Below are 18,289 nucleotides of genomic sequence, written 5' to 3'. Positions count from 1 at the left end.
AAGGACATAATTATTTGTGTTTCCATTCCATTTAGCAAAGCCCTGTGAAACAAATTGAACAATACAATAAAGGGAACACATCAAATAGAATATTCATTCATTTTTCTTCTTCATATCTGAATATTACAAACTTTTTTCCGTACTGAAAATAAAAACTGAATACATAATTTTCATACGAAAACCTTGAGACAGATACAGCAAAATGTATACAGAATTAACATTTCATCTGTATCATATGGAGAATGTTACACATGCACTTCGTTAGGGACTGGGAGACCACTGACACCAGCCAAGATACTTTCAACCATGTTTCTCATCATCAGATGGCGAGCTTTTGAAGTTGCACTTCCAAGGTGAGGAGTTATAATGACATTCTTTAAATGTAATAAAGCATGATCTCTGAAGGAAGAAAGAAAATAAATAAGAAATTTAATTAAAATCTTAGTAAACTATGCCACTATTTTTACCACAAAAAGTCTGTGAAAATGAACAGAGTATTAATTTAGGCTTGGTTCCTAACAAGGCAGTTGCTGGCAGAAACATTCCTACAGAGTTCTGTTCACAGGATACTTCTGCCAGGAGAAGGGGAAGACGTAGCTGACTGATTCCTTGTTCTCCCTAAAATGTCTCATGACCATGAAAATCTGCTCCAAAGGGTTGCAGGACCCTTCAGAACAGCATGAAGGACAGAGAGGGTGAAAATTACCTTCCTTCATGTGCCAACAGAACCATCCACTGCTCTCAGTCCTTTCTATAATTGGAAGGAAACTAACTAAAACATGCCATCACAGGCACAATCAAATCCCAGTCTTAAAATCAGTTCAGGGTCACAAAGGCAGTGCTTTTTTCTTTAAAAAATGTTTAGGGCTACTGTCATTTTGACTTAAGAAAATCACCATTTTATAGTTCAAATCGGTGGAAATAAATACAGTAAATGGACAAAAGTACAAAGATTCATAAAACGTTTAGGGGTATGCGTCGCCCCAGAAAAAAGCACTGCAAAAAGGTATCTAAATGACAGGTATGTTCTGTGTGTCCGCTAGTCACACATCACATTTTAATCTATTTGTAAACATTTGTATCCTCTCCTTCATTTGAGGAGTCCCAGATAGTGTACATAGAGATGGAACTGAATAAGGAACCTTCAGATTGTTTTCTGCATACACAAAATACAAGTAAGATTCACATCTGCATTATACAATGAAATAGTGAAAAAAGGTTGCTTGCGTCCATTAATTTGCCTGCTAACATGTTCAAGGCTTAAGGGGTCTGAATGACTGATCTACTTTTATGCTGCAATGGCAGCCATTTGCATAGGTACTGTGATTTCACAGTTCACTTAAGGCAGGGGTCAGCAAACTTTTTCAGCAGGGGGCCAGTCCACTGTCCCTCAGACTTTGTGGGGGATCGGACTATATTCTGGGGGGGGGGGGGAAATATGAACAAATTCCTATGCCCCACAAATAACCCAGAGATGCATTTTAAATAAAAGGACACATTCTACTCATGTAAAAACACGCTGATTCCCGTGCCTTCCGCAGGCCAGATTTAGAAGGCGATTGGGCCGGATCCGGCCCCTGGGCCTTAGTTTGCGTACCCATGACTTAAGGAGATTTGCACATATGAGGTCAAAGGAGGCCTTGGAATCTGAATTCCAAGGTCCATGAGCAACTGTTATTAAACTGATTGCATAAGTATTGTCTGTGCATCATGAGGTTTAAAATTATACCGCCTTGCCTATGCAAACCAGTTAACATTTCAGAGCCATTACAATGTAAAGTTTGCATTAACACACTACGAGTGATACCCAACTAAGTCATATTCCAACTAAGTCATATTCCAACTTAGATTCATTGAATTTAATGGATCCACCCTGACTAATACTAGATAACATCCCTATATCACACCTACAGTAACCTGAAGAATTAACAATTGCCATGGTTTGGAGTAAATATCCAGCTGCTTCATCTTAAATTGCCCTTGGTGATGGAGCCCTCCAGATGTTTATATTTATTTTTTTAATGTATTAGATTTCTAACTGGCCCTTTAATGTGAAGTGCTACAACAATGAAATATACAATTACAAAATACACATAAAAACAAACAGAAGACTTGCAGCCATAAAAGGGGGGAAATGTAAAAAACAATTACAAACATTTTTAAATATAAAAATGTGGTTTTAAGGAGAAATTTGTACAAAAATGCTGGTGAATTTCCATGAAGATTTTTTTCTTTAAATCAGCACATTTGCTGTGGAAATGTGGAGAAATGAATTTAAGATTAGAAAAGTAAGAAACTTAGAAGACCAAAACTGATTCATCTGTCCTTAGACAAATCAGAAATGAGTCAGAATACATTTTGGGACATAGATTATGCCAAAGATGGGGCAATCGATGGCAAACCAAATAGTTAATGGACAAACATTGGTTCTGATTTCTGCTTAAACATTTTCATGTGGAACCATCCTTACCTTGGCAATGGCTCAGGATATGTCACATCCAAAGCTGCGGCCTTAATAACTCCATTTTTCAGTGCGTTCACCAATGCATCTTGATCAACCACTTGACCTAAATGAAAAATTGTACTGTTTTATTTGAACCAAAACATAGACTGCAATATAGACAGCAATATAGAAATACCATCAGCCGAGATTTCTGCAGAACGATAGTGTGTGTCCAATATCTGTTCCAATCTAGCTCAGTCTTTCCCAATCTGGTGCCCTCCAGGTTTGGGCTTGAACTCCCATAATCTCATACCATGGACCACTCTATGCTGCCTGCTGGAATGGATGAGATTTGTGCTCCAAAACATTTTAAGGACACCAGGTTGGGAGAGGCTTATCTAGTTCTACAGTGCCTAAAAGTAGAAGACTAATCTCCTGAAACAAGTGCAGTGGACAGTTGCTGGAGATGACATGATTTCCCCCAACATCTCTCATTCTTGTGTGTTGACTCCACAAAGTAATGGAGCGTCGTCAGTCTAGGTTCTGTCTCCAGGAAAATGTGGTTTACTGCCCAAAAATGATTCGGTATCCTACCTCTAGAGATGTTGATAAGAGTAGCAGTGGGTTTCATGAGCTCCAGCTCCTTTTTTCCAATCAGTTTTTGTGTTTGAGGTGTCAGGTTCACAGACAGTATGACAAAGTCAGAACGCTGGAGTAAGTCTTCCAACTTTGGGCAATAAACAGCACCAACAGCCTGTTCATCAACCTCATTCCTGCAGGAAACAAACATTTAGCTCTAGTTAAGCATTTAACAAAAATAGCATATACGGTAGATTGTCGTTAAACATTTTCATGAAACCACCAGATGTCATCTGGGGATGTGAGTTTTAGTGTCAGCAATTTACAGTTGATACCTACTTCTTTCTTTCCTTTCCCAACAAAATCCTGGACCTTTTGTCAAGGATCGGTGAAGGACTAATAATAAACTGAAGCTTTTTTTAAAAAAAATGAAGATACAAACTAGGAGTGGAACTACTAATCCAGGAACAAACTTTCAGGTTCTTCTGGATGGAACTGTACATTTTTGGGCGTTCTCCTGGAACCAGCATTACCTCTGGATATACAGGTCACAAGAGTTGCCATACATCCGGAATTTCCCAGACATAGCTGGGATTCAGCTATAGGAAACAGGTCCGGGAACATCTGGACATATGGCAACCCATGTCGGAAGTGTAGATTTTGGTTAATTTCCTTTATAATACCTCAAAACATCTTCTTCTTTGAGACTTTTGGGGGGGGGGGAAGCTAGCCAAAGAAAATCCCAAAACCATCTCAACAACTTTGCAAAAAAAAAAAAAAAAAAAAAAGCTGTCCGGATTTTCACTTTTTGAAATATGGCAACCCTACCTAGAAGTGCTTTTGCCAAATTAAAGCTAGTGTACCAGCTATATACATCCTTTTTTGGAGAAGGACGGTCGCAAGACTGTCTCCGAGTCACAACTAGCATTCAGGGCTACAAAACAGAAATTTATGAGGAATGTGAAATCCATCAGAGCCGGGGGGGGGGGGGGGAGAGAGATAAGTAGTATTTCTTCCTCCTCCCAGCTAAGGTATGTGTTAAAGGCAGGATTTTGGAGGCGGGGGGGGGGGGGGCGACAGTAAAACAGCCGAGCTGGAAGTAAAAAAAGCATTTGGGAATACTTCTTCCCTATGGAGGTTGGATGGGGCAGCAGTGGCTTTTCTGCTTGTAGGAGTCCTGTGCTATCTGCTTCCACCTACGATCACATTTTATATTTGTAAACAAACCCAGATATTACCAAAACACCTTAAGTCCCCAAGTGACCTCTCCTTCCAAAAGAAATCAAACCTAAGTAAGACCAGCCCAGTGACTAGACATGGAGATGATATTAGAAAGGATTGGTGAAATGAAAATACAGCTATCCTTGGGAATTTGTACTTGTTTGAATTGTGCAATGCACAAACAATGTCAGCAAAACTGAATATATTAGGAGAAAGTGTGCATAAAACTGAATATATTAGTTAAACTAACATTAAAAATGCATTGTGTTAGGAAAAATTGCTTGCAGAAATGTGTACTTGAATCCAAAATGTCTTCACCCGGGAAAATTTGCATTATAATGTAGCCTTTTTAGGCCCTTTAAACCATGGGTAGGAAAAATGTTGCACCCGAGCAGGGACGATAAAGGAGCCAAACGACACCAAGGGGTTAAATCCAGAGAAAGAGCTTTATTCTGCCATCCCGGGTGGGCAGAGGAGCAAGTGTGATAAGTCACAAACAAGCACATAGTTTTTATATCCCCTTCCAGTTCCCTCCCCCTTCTTCAAGAGTCCTGCCCATGAGTTCCGCTGAGCATGAACAGAAAGCTGTCTTGGGACCATTTTTGGACTTTTCCCAGGAAGGGGGTGAGAGGGTTTTCAGAGTGTTCCTGTTGTTTCATTCTTGTGCTTTGGCATGGTTCCCGGACAGAAAGCAAGTTGCAATGTGGTTCTTTAGCAAGGCCAAAGGCTCTGAGAAAGGCCTGAGAAGACAATGGGCTCTGTTCTCTACCTTGTTGCAATCTTTTTTAGTTACAGCAAGCGCGGAATGCTTAGCTAATGCTTTTTGTCTTAGAGGAAAATGCAGTTTTTAAAATGAGGCGAGGCTTTTGAGGCCTGGCTGGGGGGGGGGGGAATTCACAGACAGTTTTAGGGCTTTTGGGGGGTAACCCTAACTGTTCCCCTTCAATAATACTGATGAATTCTCATGAGGATTAAATAATAATAATTCCCCAATTGTTGCAGAGATATAGAGAACCAAATGTAAGACTGAAAAACTGAAAGAACGGAAATTGACAGATCTTTCTATTCCTACTCATGACCTTGTCACTTCTCAGAGAAGTAGGCCTTGTTTAATAGGTACTCTATTAACATTCACAGTAACGGTGAATTTAGGCAGTCCAGGGAACTCAGTTAAAGCACAGTGGATTTATGTATGCTGTGACAAAATAAATGCTGAAGTTAACAGGTGGGTAAATTCAGATTAAAACACCGAGAACAGACAGAGGTTTACCTCCGGTTCCTATTATGATAAAGAATGTTCATTTCAAAAGCTCTGGCTCTCTGGGCCACTTTGTACCCAATAGCGCCCATTCCAATGATCCCCAGCGTTGCACCGTTAATTTCTTCTCCTAACCAGTCAGCCATAAAACATTTAGTGTCAGGAGAAACTGCAATCTGATGACCTAGAAATTCAGACAGACAAAAGAAAATGAGGGTTTGCAGTGCTTTAGGAGATCAGCTAACAAACATACGGTGTGATACCCATCCCAACTTGGAAAATTGCTCTGGTTTTAAGAGCTCTGAGCTGTATTTGAACAACAACAGCTTTGATTTCTAAAATACTACATACCAGGTCCCAAATCTTCCTTGAAGGCACACACCTTTATAGCCCAAATGTACAGTTATACTCATCCGAGGAGTGATTGGTGGGGACGTTTGGGGTAGGGCCTTTTCATTGACAGAACCCCAATTATGGAAATCTCTCCCTAGGGCTGTTTATCTGTCCCCTCCTCTTTTTGACAATTAATACATTTTTATTATGTCATGATACCAGTGTGTTTTAATCTTGCTAGCTATTATTTTTGTTCTAAACATTTTACTTTGTCTTTCACTGCTCTCTGATTTTGCGAACTAAGACATGGACTGTTGTGAACTTGCCTGTGGGAGTTCTTAATCTGAGCTGGAACGTAGTATAAATATATAAAATTAACAGATATGAAGATATAGTTCTACCAACAGCAGGATGTCATCACATCCTTCAAAGGATACCTGTGCGAGTGGATCAAAATCAAACATCTGTGGGAGTGCAATTATCTGTGACCCACTTTCAGTATTCAGCAGCTAGGCTGTATATTTTATGTATATTGGAAACGATGTAGAACAGGTTTATCCATGTGTTTGCTAGTTCAACAAGGCATTCTCCAACCTATACAGACATTCTGCTGACTATGTTGACATTTTACAGATAGACCTCTCTGCACATGCCTAATTCTGATTATAGGCCTATATAATCAAGCGCTTGTAGACCATGAGGAAAAAACTTCCTTGTCCAAGAAACTGCTTGTAGACTGTAATTACAGGGCAGGTGTTTTGTAAGACCAAATATGTTTTCTAGGGTGGATTTGTTTGGAAATGTTTTTTATCAACAAACGACATTTAATAATTTCCTTTATCTGATCACTCTATGACTTTTAAGCACAGCAACCCATACACAATCAGTTGCATTCACACCATGTTTTAAAGCAAGTTAATTGGAAAGCTAAAATGTACCTTCCACAATCCTCCTGGCAGAAGCCAGCATCAAAGCCATCCCCAAGTCTGCTGTAGGATTGGCAACTGCAAATGGGGTGTTTGCTACTTTCACGCCAAAGCTGGAGATCAGTTTTAGGTCCAAGTGATCCACGCCTACGCCACAGTTTGCAATCACCTTTAAATTAGGCAAGCTTTGCAGGAGATCCCTGTCAACCACTGGTTTGTGAAACCACATAAAAATTGCTTTGATTTTATGACTAAGATCTTGCTTGTTTTCAGTAAATTCCTTCATGGTAATGAGCTTAAAATGTTTCTCCAGAAACTCCACATGGTCTTCATATACTCCATTTGTGCCTCCTATAACATTTATCAGTGTATATGGATGCTCGTTCTCTTCCATGGTCTGTATACAGTATAGAAAAAAGAATTTATATATCAAAACTCATTTTTTAAACTAATGTGAAGACAGCAGTGTTTCTCTTCAGATTACTGTTTTTATCTAGTTCATTGTGATTAACAGGGTAGTTCCTTTATACAATAAGGGCGGGGATATCCAAGACTGCTAATTAGCATTCCAAAGCGTTCAGTCCAAAATTGTGTAATCTATGCAGATTTCATTTGGGAGTAAACCCAACTGAATTTAGCAGGGTTTAATTCTGAGTAAACACGAATAAGATCAAGGTGGAAGTGCCCAACAAGGTTCAAGGCTTTCATTATTATTATTATTATTATTATTATTATTATTATTATTATTCCCTTCATCCCAAGGGAGTCCAGGTAATCTATACAAGAATGGAGTGTTCTTAGTATAAATTCTGTTGAGAAACAAATTAGTGACTTACATAAAGGAGAAAAACTAAATAGCATCATGAAACATACTAGACGTTTTGTAATCTAATCCTGGCCATATCAAAAGATGAACATTTGGACCCTGCTGTAAATATTACTGCACACAGTGCTTCTGAATGCTGTATTTCTCCTCCTCCGCCACTGCAGTGCACACAACTCTTTCCCCTAATTTAATAGATATCTGGATTTTAAGAAGAAATTCAACGAACTAAATACAAAACCAACTTCATAAACAAGTGTTACAGGACGTGAGTCACTATCACCTCGTGAAATGACGCCTCCAGTTGCTATTCAGGGATAACAAATGCAAACGAAGGGACAAAAGGATTCACTTCGCCCAAGTGTATTTTTTTCCGAAAAAGTGCGCCCCAATTTAAAACAAAATCTGACTATTACAACTCCTTCCCTCCCCCGGTGAGAATGGAATTGCCTACTGTCACAAAGCTTGAGCTGCAGAGACAACGTGATCAGCGCCCCCTCCTCGGAAAAAGCTCAGATAACGACACCCCCCTATAAATTTCCATATACCTCTCTTATTGGCTGGAATTAAACACCCACCCAAGCAAATGACAATTAGGTATGGGACATTTCTGGAGAGCCATAAGCCCCATGGAATTTAGGAACTTCCGCTTAGGGCAGGGGCTGGTTTGCTTGCTAGTTTTGTGAGAATGTTTGCCTTTAGGAAATTCCTACACAGACAAGCAGCCCCTTAGAAGATGCAAAAGGGGAAAAGGCGTCAAATAAAAGGATAATAAAGATTAGCAACCTTAAAAGAGAGAGAGAGAGAGAGATGAAATACAAATTACCCTGTGGAAAGAAACGTCTTTCAGCTCCTTCAGGAAGGTTGCTCTTGAATTGGTACCTGCTGATTCGGAGCAGAGCTGAGGGACGTGGAAATCACCCGGGAATAAACTCCGGACTCTTTTGACTCCCCAGCTAAGGAGTCGGCAAGGAGGACTTTGTTCCCTGGGTTGGGAAACCGCGAAGCTGCAGTGAAGCCTCTTTCAGCTAGGAGGACCTGCAGGAGGAAATCTGCTGTACAGATAAAAGAGTAACTAGAGGTAATCACAGCCCTCTTGCTGTCGGTTATTTCACCCAAAGGGGGAAATACTGGCAGCCAGCAGCAATGGAAGGGAAATAAGTTTATCAGTTGAAGAAAAAGAGATCAGAATAACAATTATTTTACAATTTGGCATTATCTGGATACACTCTCATTTATTTACATTTACTTCTCAAGATGCTCAGGATGGTAAACGGCAGTTCTCCCCTTCCATTTTATCCTCACGTCAACCCTTTGATGTAGGTTGGGCTGAGGCTACCCAATGAGCTTGATAGGTATTGGAAATCTTAAATACAGGCTTCTCTACTCCTAGTCCAGCTACTAGCCTACGCCAGCTCTTCCAAGTTCAGTACCTGCCTCCACACATAAACAGAACTTGCCACCTGTTCACTTTGAATGAATTGTTTGTAATTTTGTATTTTGGGAGCCCAGTCCTTAATGAACAGTATCTGTGAGCAGTGCTGGATTTATGTATAACCTAAACAAGCTATAGCTTAGGGCCCCACTCTCTTGCCCCCCCATACTTCTTTTTAATTGCATTTCACTATGAATATACCGTACTTCTTGTTGTCTTTCCGTTCAACAATTACTTTGATAAAATACATATTTTGTTATGTGCAAATGGCTTTAGATGCCTATTAGGTCCATAAATTACCATATAGCATATATTCAACACAAAAAAACTGACAATTTGTTGTTGACAAAGGACAGCTGGACATATAAAGGGCCCCATTACCTTCAGTAGCTTAGGGCCTCATCAAACCTAAATCTGGCCCTGTCTGTGAGGGTGTGCAAAGATTAAAGAGGGTGTGCAAATATCAAACTGCTCCTTCCAGTTTTGAAATTGTGTGTTTGAAGATGGGCATGTGAAAAAGGTTCAGGAGCAACATAGAGCAACACCAAACAATTCTTCCTACAGTTCTGAAACCACAACTGGGTCATTTGAAGACTTACTCATTTGTCCTCCACTGAAAAAATGAACATGGGACTAACCATAGTGTAACAAACTACGGAATAACATGAGCAGAGCCCTGCTCGATGCCTAGGGGAAACAAACAGCAGAGCATGAATGTGTTGGTCTTCTCCTGCTGATGCACCCCAACCGTAATTCCATGAAAATATCAACCTACAAACCCATTTTTTAATTTTCATGTATCATTTTAAAGATAATTTCCCAAAGTTTCAGGTTCTGCCAACAGTTTTTCAAAATGCTATTTCACATGTGAGTAAAACAACCAGAAGCATGACATGCAACGCAACTCAGAATATCTCTCTTTCTCTCTCTCTAAAGTTCATGGTTTCTTGGATAAGACTCATACAATAAAACAGACAATAGGTTGATTAGCCTTTATTGTATTGATAGTTTTAGTTTCTCATTGGTGAACTGGCAATAAATTTTATGTTAGGAACGAAATCACATGAGCTTAAGGCAATAAAACTTAGGTTGCTTGAGCATGTTGACGTTGGTCACAAAAATACCTACTCTTCCCTGCCCCCCAACAAATGAAAAGAAAAATCTATGTTTCAACTTTATTAATTTTTTTGAGGTTCTTAGCATTAAAAAAATGTTACCTGAAATGTGCTTTACATGCAGGGACTGAAGGCTGTCTATAGCCATCGTAACTAGCAGCCATTGATGAACCTATTCCAGGGGTCTGCAACCTTTAAGACAAAAAGAGCCACTTGGACCCGTTTCCGAAGAAAAAAACAACTGGGAGCCGCAAAACCGGGAAGGTGACGTCGGGACGGTGCATGACTAACGCACGCACTGCCCCCATGCGACGTCACAGCCAGTACAGCACCCACTACAGTGGGGAGTGTCGGGGCACACAATGCGCCTCCTCCCCTCACTAGTATCCGCCCCGGAGCCGCGGCAAAGGTGTAAAAGAGCCACATGCGGCTCCGGAGCCACGGGTTGCAGACCCCTGACCTATTCTCAACAGAGGTCACATGTTCAGTCTTTCAAATATTCCCTGTTTTGCATGGTTTGCTGCTCCCACTGGCTAGGGTAGAGAAATGAAGTGTGAACATTTCCAATTACAGTGTAGGAGGCTTAGTTAGGGTAGCATGGAACAAGCGAGTTGTGCCAAAGCCCTCACAGAAAACTTAGTTTTTGAGGGGCGATTTGACAAAATAAAAGGGCTGGAAGAACTGTCATCAAGATATTAAATTATCCAATTTATAACTTTTAAAGCCGTGGTGGTGGTACTTTATTTTAAACCTTTTAGAAGAAGTTTACTTTGAGATGGCAATCAGGCAGAGTTTCCAATTTTTTAATTGATTACCAGGTAGCAAAGCTCGGTTTGGCTACAAATTATTGTGAAAGAAGTAACTCACTTGCAAATTTCAAAGCACATTTATTATTTTTATTTATTTGTTATAAATATTGTATATAATATTTAAAATGCAAGCATAGAAATTTTCACAACAGTTTTTCATATTAACGAGCAAGCACTGTTTGAAATTTAATTGTGTGGAATGGTAACAAAGGACATTATCTGCTATAACTATGATGAGGAGTTAACAAAATATGAAATCTCCTCTTGGCTTGTTTTGTGTCTTCAAGTCCAGAACAAACACTGCTGCATGAGGCATGAGATTCAGGTTGAATTTATACATCTGTCAATATGTTTCTTGCACTAGAGAAAAATGTAGAATAGTTCCATGTTGCTCTGTTAGATGACAGCCCACAAGTTTAGTCAGGAAACACTTCACTGGGCATTGGGAGACCATTAAGAGCTGCCAATACATTGCTTACTGCTTCCTCTGTCATCATAAAAGTAGTTTTGTGTGTTTTAATACCAACATGTGGTGTTATGATAACATTTTTTAATTTTAGTAACGGATGATCTCTGAAAAGAAGAAGATAAAAAAGACAGGTTATGAATATAGGAAGTGGCATTCATTCAAACAAATGAAGGAAAAGTACTTAGAGCTATCCACCATCTGAAGGATTTTAGTTATCTGACTTGGCAAGCATCCATATTCTAGCAATGTACCAAAGTCAAATGACTTGAAAATAGGCAAGTGTACCCTTCAGTTTCAGCCCCTTTGGTTAATATTTACTTCCTCTGATTATACAGGTGCTTTAGTAGAGTATAATAGTTAATGTGTAGTTATATATAAAGAAATCACTATAGATGTATGTAACTTATATTTCTAAAGTAGAAGATTAACAGAGCAATCCTACCCACGACTTACACTCGCAGTTAGAGACTGGGTCACCCCTGAGCCCACCTGCATGTTAGAAGCTCAAAAACATGAAAGTGTTGTAGATTACATTGGTGTTGGATCACTGTTGCGTTGGTGCTGCTTAATGCATGTTTAACTGATTCACCAACATGAACGAAGGAAGTTTGGGCATTAGTTAGGAGGAGAGAGACCTCAGGTGCTGGTAGCATCCATGGCACCAGCACACCATTATAACTTCAGAACAGGTAATGCAAAATGAATACACTCACACTGGAGTCAATGGGGAGCCCCAGACAACTCAAAACCCCACCCTCTGTCTCCCATTGTGTTGCTCATTCTCACTAAACTTCTGGATAGCTCCTTGTACATTATGAACTCATGGCTGAAGTGCCTCCTCTTCTTGGACTATATGGCCCACTCTTTCGCAAAATGTTTGCTCCAATCACACAGATGCCATACATTCATGTGTGGAGTACTCTGTCAGCTATCTATGCAGTCACACAACTGACCATAAGCCCATGTCTTTGGAAGGAAGAGGGTGTAGGTGAGCAATTTATGTTGCACTGAGAAATAGGGTTGGCTGTTTGTTATGAATGGAATAACGCTCCTCCTTTCCTGTCTTATCTGTGTGATAAAAGGTGCATGGGATCTCAACTATAATGCACTGGCATAATGCTTGTATAACTGTGATGCAGGGATAATCACTACAATTATAGGACTGCCTTTTGAACTGCAGGGTCCCCAACTATTTTTGGTCTGGAGGAACATACGGAAATCTACAAACTCTCGGGAACAGCATAAAATTCCCATTTTATAGGCAAAAAAACTGGCCATGCTCAGAACTGCACATCTGAAAATAAGCTCCACCCCAATCCCCAAATAAAACAAAGATTAAAAGCAGACCATACTCCCCTCCACACACAAAAATCAAGCAATCCTCCCAAACGAACTGTAACAAAAAAGCCAAAGACACTTTTTAAACAAATTGGGAGGGACAGGGGCCTTGGTGGGCGGCAAGGGATGTTTTAAGATGCAGTTAGGAATCCCAGCTGCAGATGAAAGCTTTCAGCACTAACTCAAACATTTACTTAACACCTGCTCACACTGTCCTTCCATGGAGTCATGGCTTCAATTTGGAAAGGAAGCATGATGTGTATTATATAGGTTCTCCTACTATACAGTGGAAGAAGGCAGAGATGTCAGTCTGAACTTTAGCACTGGTTACTCCTATGCTTCCCTGCAGTCTTTACAATGCGCTTATAGTCATTCATTTTTTAAAATAGATAAATACATAGTTGTTTACCTGGGCAGTGGTTCAGGATAAGTGACATCCATAGCAGCACTTTTAATAACACCAGTCTGAAGAGCTTCTACAAGCATATCTTGGTCTACAACTTGCCCTGTGTGGAAATCATGTTCTTATGATAACCGCTGGGTAACGGTGCATTGCATGGTTTCATCAAATCATAAAGTTGGAAGGCATCCACAGGGTCCTCTAGTCTAATTCCCTGCAATGCAGGAATCTCAACTAAAGCATCCATGACAGACGGCCATCCAGCCTCTGCTAAAAAAGCTCCAATGAAGGAGAGACCACCACCTTCCGAGTTAAGGAGAACATAAGTACATGCTGCTGAACCGATCTCATTACACACCTCCATTCATCAAGCTGGGAGCAACAGACCACGAGCCTTGGTATAACACAAGTTGTGAGCCAACACTTGTAGTTTGTTTCTCTCAAAACAAACTACAATGTTAAGCTGAGCACAGATTCACATGTTGTGATAAAGAATGCAGGGCTTCTTCAAAAAGCAACTGCTCAAAAGGGGAATACTGGGCTGTTTGAAAGCCTTTTTGCAAAGCGACTTTCAGACAGTGCTGTGCTTTGAAGTCCTAACACTCAATATTTTTCTTCAAGCAGCTCTTTATGACCTACCTCTAGAGATATTTATAAGACTAGCTGTGGGTTTCATCAGCTGCAACTCTTTTTTCCCAATCAGTTTGTACGTCCGAGGTGTCAGATTTACAACCAGCATCACAAAATCTGACTGCTGGAGCAAGTCTTCCATTGCCCCACAATAGCAGGCACCCACAGCCTGTTCTTCATCTTCTTTCCTGACAGAAAAAAACAACAAGGATGATCTGTTTAACAAGTGCTAGTTCTTGGGGTGGTGGTGGTTAGCATTCACAAATGTGCAGATCCCTTGTACAACAAGGGGTGCACTGTACCACTAAGTTCAAGGCTACACAGTAGATCAGAATAATGTTCCAATCTCCCCTGTATATTATATTGATATTTATCTTTCTAGCAAAGAAATTAAGAAGGTTTAAATACTTTTTTTCAAAGCTGAAAAACTTAAATATTGCAATCAAGCCACTGAGATTTAATAAAACCATCTAAATTAGCATAAAAATGAGCTGAGCTGCGTACTTTTTCCTAGCAAACTCTGACATTATTAAAACACACACCCAAAATGGCAACCACATGTAGTAGATGTTCTCCCTCCCTCCATCACTATGAGGTTAAGTTCTTTTAATATCCTGATTTGAAGTACATTAGGTAAGTTCCACAATGTGTTACTGAAGGCAAGAAGAGAGCTTTGCTCATGGCTCTTTTCAGCAGTCCTTGTGGTTTTTGTAATATCTAGTTTCCTCCCTAGCAAAGCAACAGCTTAGAAAACCAGAGTGAGGATGAAACGGAACACAGCAAAAGCCAAATTCAGACATCACTCAGGATGAATATCAACCTTAAATCATGGCTCTCTTGTAGAAAAAGGTGGGAGGGTTGGAAGACTGGCAGGAAGACTTCACATACTCTCATAGGATTTGGGTGAATGCTGGAACAAGCTACTTAGCCAGTTTCCTCATTTACTAAGAATTGAAATTTGTTTGTGTGAAATGGCCCTTATTTATCCTTATCTTTTTCTCACCAGATGGATCACCTTTTCTAAACATGATAGGCTAGCCTCTCTTCATCACATGAAGCAGAAATATGAGTTGAAAAGTACAGCTGTGTTTGTTCACTTCTGAAGACCAGCTGATCTTTCTCTATACCCATGCACAAAGATTTGGCGGATAAAACAGCTTTAGAGGTGAAGATACACTCTATTTTGTATGGTATCAAACTGTGTATTTTTACCTTCTGTTCCTGTTATGATAAAGAATTTTCATCTCAAAAGCTCTGGCTCTCTGAGCAATTTTATACCCAATGCTTCCCATTCCAATGATACCCAGACTTGCCCCAGTGACTTCCTCTCCTAACCAGTTATTAGAGAAATAGCCTGTGTCAGGGGAAACAGCAATCTGGCAACCTGCAAAATGACAAAATAAGGGGTGGCGGGTGGAGAAGAGGTGTTCATTAAAAACAGAATTTTTGTAAGAAATCTGAGTTATTCAGCTGAGGCTGTAAATAGGTGATTGTTCATTATATATCAGTGTTAAATTATTTGTTTAGATCGCAACAAAAGTCATATTGCATACAAAATTTCATATTCACAAACAGGGTAGAAATATGCAAGTAATTGCTCTACCGGGAGCTGGCTTCAGGCACTAGGCCTGTTAGCAGACCAGCTCAGCATTACAAAAATGTCTGCAAACTGCAGGGTGAGGTTCAGGCAGGATACAGGGCAACCTGATGCAATATTAGGTAGAAAAGGGTTCAGGTTGAAGGCAGAGGCTCTTTGAACAGAAAGCTCCTACTGTATGTTGTTTCAGCAAAGAACAAAGCGAGCTTCTCTCCTGTATATCAGTGGTGTTGATACCTCCCCATTGTGAGCCTCACCCATACTGGAAGGTGCTGCTTTGCTTAAAGGGGCCTAGCTCTCAGCATTAATCTCTTCCTGCAACAGAACGTGGGAGACTCTGGTTGCACGTCACTTTCCATGGAGTCTTCCAAGTCAGAGGATGACAGGGCCACTTCCTCTGGCCAGGCTTATGTTGACTCCATGAGCTCACTGGGTAGCAGCACTTCTGGGTCTGGCCATACATGTCCTCTGTTTTGGAGTCCTCCGCTCCATCACCTGAATAATAATCTGACTCCTCATCCCTGACACCAGCCTCAATTTACCTCCTTCCAAAGGGAATCAAATCTGGATAAGTGCTCCGCCCTGGAACCTCTCACTGCTTGGGAAATTGAGACAAGGGTAACTGTAAAGAAATGTGTACAGTATTGTCAGTGTTACCTTCTACGATTCTTCGGGCAGCTGCCAGCAGCAGGGCCATGCCAATGTCTGCTGTAGTGCTGTGGACAGCATGAGGAGTTTTGGCGATTCTAACTCCAAACCCAGAGATCAGCTTCAAATCCAGGTGATCGGTACCCACTCCTGCACTTGAAATCACTTTTAAGTTAGGCAGACTTTTCAACAGCTCCCTGTCGATGACTGGCTTATGCCACCACGAGTAAATAGCTTGGACTTGAGCACGATAGTATTCTTTGCTTTCGAGGAATTCCTTCATGGTGATAAGTTGAAAGTGTTTCTTCAGAAACGGCACGTGCGCTTCTAAGACTCCCTGGGTGCCACCTACTTCATTGATCAGTATGAGAGGCAACTTGGAATCTTGCATGATCTTCGAAAGGATGGGAAACAACTAGTTTTCTGAAAAGCATAGAGAACAATCGAACCACGCCACAAAATACTGGATTATTTTCCTTCATTGTGATGCAATATGCAAGACATACAATATACAAAGAATTGGTGGGAGACCAACATGGTCAGAAAGATGTAAACCTGTCTCTTCTGAATCTCTTAAAATCAAACTTCACAAAGCCTGATCCTTAAACTGTCAAGACTTGTACAATAGCACTCATAAACTCATTCCTGTTTATTTTATTTATTTAACAAATGTATATACCGCTTGATTGCAAGAAAACCTCTGTGTGGTTGATTATCTGTGAAGCAATTATTTCAAGAGAAAAGGAAACTTCAAAAATTAACACAATACCAGTTGTGAAGCTGTGCTCATCGAAAGGATGTCTTGAAATAGTAGCATGCAAATCTCAGCACTGCTGAACTTTGAACACTGGAATTTATCAAGTTACTTTGTAAGCCATTTTGCTTGCCAAGTATGGGTATAATCCAAACTAATTTAAACATATTTAATTATCCAACAAAGTTCAATCCATGAGCGTTAAAGATATGCATAATTCTCTACTAGTAAATCAACAGAGAGAACTTTGGCATATTGTTTCTTTAAAAAAACGCCACTCCATTGTTTGCTAAATCTGACTCAACCACAATGCACTTCTTTATTTGATTATAACCTCAACATTGTCTTAATAATATAAAGAAATGTTTTCAAATGCAAACAACAGGTTGCATCCAGCACCGCCATTCTACTTGCACAGCAGACTTCCACTTGCACAAAACTTCCCACTCCTCTCCCCTGCAGCACCCCTAACTCAAAATCTGCTCCATAGCATTGAAGGACCCCCCCCCCCCAGAGCAGAGTCTGGGGACACATGAGGGGGCTGCAAGGGAGAGGTAGGGAATGTGGTGTTGCTCAAGTTGAACTCCTCTTATATAGTGTTGGGTACAATCCAATCACTTTGCTTTAGTATGTAAAAAAACCCCAACAACCACTTTTTTTGCACTCTTCTCAGTTATGCCATGAATGGATTCCACTTTTGCTTGACGTGAGACATTCAAAAGCTGGGGTAGCCAACAGTGGTCAGTAGTTCTCTTGGGAAACAAAAAATGCAAGGGGAAACAAGATGGCTACTGCAGCATATTGGGGAGTGTCATCTTCCTCATGCAAATGGCACGTGTAGGACAAGATATAACAGTGCTGTTTGGGACAGTTCACATTTTTAAGGGTACAGAAGCTGAACCTGTACATGGTATGTCCAACAGAACACCAAGCAGCCTCTTAATCAGTTGCGGTTGAATTTGGTATTGCAACTCCACTGGGTATTATGTATTATTTTACTTTTGAAAGTGACTGAGGCTGCATGCACATCCCTATTTTCTATGGCTCCAGGATGCTCCCCACTGTTGGTTTTTGGAATACAGTACCCATGACAGTCACAATTCATATCTATTTTTGTAGGATTGGGAGGTTGGTTTGGATTACACCTTTGGGTCTCCACCAGGCCTGTAGTTTTGTATCTATAAGATGGGGCATGTAGTAGACGAAACTGCTGGATTGTTCAAACCAGTTTCTTTGTTAAGCTGATGACCTAGCTGGCCCTCTTAAGCACCCTCCTTCTGCATGATGGAAGTTTGTCATGTTGCCAGAGACAACTGGGTGTGGATACTCTTCCTAATGGGGAAGCAAGACGTGCGGGAGTGTGAGCCCCTCCTTCCTATACTCAAGTTTTATATATGTGTAACTAAAACCTTATATCCTAAAGACACCAGTCTCCATTGGGTGAGCAAATGGCACCCGTGAAATCTCTCACGTGACAGAGATGTTTTCAACACTATCCTAAAGCTACTTGA

General features: G+C 40.5%; 3 protein-coding genes across 7 annotated transcripts in view; 1 reads left to right on the top strand and 2 right to left on the bottom strand.

Annotated features, from left to right (window-relative positions):
- The window catches only part of CARMIL1 (capping protein regulator and myosin 1 linker 1), a 336,439-nt gene extending 334,935 nt beyond the window's left edge, over positions 1–1,504 (top strand). Inside the window, exon 37 of the mRNA XM_083518562.1 lies at positions 1,335–1,504. Within this exon, the coding sequence (XP_083374688.1) occupies positions 1,335–1,489 (155 nt within the window). The 3' untranslated portion in view covers positions 1,490–1,504. The remainder of the gene's footprint in view (positions 1–1,334) is intronic.
- Positions 13–8,637, bottom strand: LOC310713967 (putative 2-ketogluconate reductase). Of its 4 annotated transcripts, none has more exons than XM_083518807.1 (6): positions 8,410–8,637; positions 6,773–7,157; positions 5,514–5,685; positions 3,038–3,216; positions 2,471–2,567; positions 13–399 (listed from the first exon to the last, which is right to left on the bottom strand). In XM_083518807.1, the coding sequence occupies exons 2-6, from the start codon at positions 7,152–7,154 to the stop codon at positions 246–248; spliced, it is 984 nt and encodes a 327-aa protein (XP_083374933.1). In that variant the 5' UTR covers positions 7,155–7,157; positions 8,410–8,637; the 3' UTR covers positions 13–245. The 4 variants fall into 4 exon arrangements, with proteins under 4 accessions (XP_083374933.1, XP_083374935.1, XP_083374932.1 ...); XM_083518809.1 differs by lacking the exon at positions 8,410–8,637 and adding an exon at positions 8,038–8,119; XM_083518806.1 differs by lacking the exon at positions 8,410–8,637 and adding an exon at positions 7,867–8,094.
- Positions 8,638–11,004: 2,367 nt separating this feature from the next.
- LOC310713966 (putative 2-ketogluconate reductase) lies at positions 11,005–18,267 on the bottom strand. Of its 2 annotated transcripts, XM_083518805.1 has the most exons (6): positions 16,794–18,267; positions 16,034–16,447; positions 14,992–15,163; positions 13,789–13,967; positions 13,159–13,255; positions 11,005–11,515 (listed from the first exon to the last, which is right to left on the bottom strand). In XM_083518805.1, exons 2-6 carry the CDS (start codon positions 16,413–16,415, stop codon positions 11,359–11,361), a joined length of 987 nt encoding a protein of 328 aa, XP_083374931.1. In that variant the 5' UTR covers positions 16,416–16,447; positions 16,794–18,267; the 3' UTR covers positions 11,005–11,358. The 2 variants fall into 2 exon arrangements, with proteins under 2 accessions (XP_083374931.1, XP_083374930.1); XM_083518804.1 differs by having other exon boundaries at positions 16,034–18,267.
- Between the last annotated feature and the right edge of the window lie 22 nt (positions 18,268–18,289).

Source organism: Podarcis liolepis (assembly GCF_965112155.1).
Source record: "Podarcis liolepis genome assembly, chromosome: 8".
Classification (NCBI taxonomy): domain Eukaryota; kingdom Metazoa; phylum Chordata; class Lepidosauria; order Squamata; family Lacertidae; genus Podarcis; species Podarcis liolepis.
The sequence above is the reverse complement of the archived record's forward strand: the minus strand, read 5'-3'. Positions and strand labels throughout refer to the sequence as shown.

What these genes read in the sequence shown, in the direction of transcription:
- LOC310713967 (XM_083518807.1), bottom strand. Translation starts at nt 7,154, where the DNA reads ATGGAAGAGAACGAGCATCCATATACACTGATAAATGTTATAGGAGGC. An exon ending in TGCCAGGAGGATTGTGGAAG is followed by an intron (nt 5,686 to 6,772) that starts GTACATTTTAGC and finishes CTGAATTTCTAG; the next exon opens with GTCATCAGATTGCAGTTTCT. An exon ending in TATCCTGAGCCATTGCCAAG is followed by an intron (nt 400 to 2,470) that starts GTAAGGATGGTT and finishes TTCTTCCTTCAG; the next exon opens with AGATCATGCTTTATTACATT.
- LOC310713966 (XM_083518804.1), bottom strand. Translation starts at nt 16,415, where the DNA reads ATGCAAGATTCCAAGTTGCCTCTCATACTGATCAATGAAGTAGGTGGC. An exon ending in TATCATAACAGGAACAGAAG is followed by an intron (nt 13,968 to 14,991) that starts GTAAAAATACAC and finishes TTTTTCTGTCAG; the next exon opens with GAAAGAAGATGAAGAACAGG. An exon ending in TCTTATAAATATCTCTAGAG is followed by an intron (nt 13,256 to 13,788) that starts GTAGGTCATAAA and finishes ATTTCCACACAG; the next exon opens with GGCAAGTTGTAGACCAAGAT.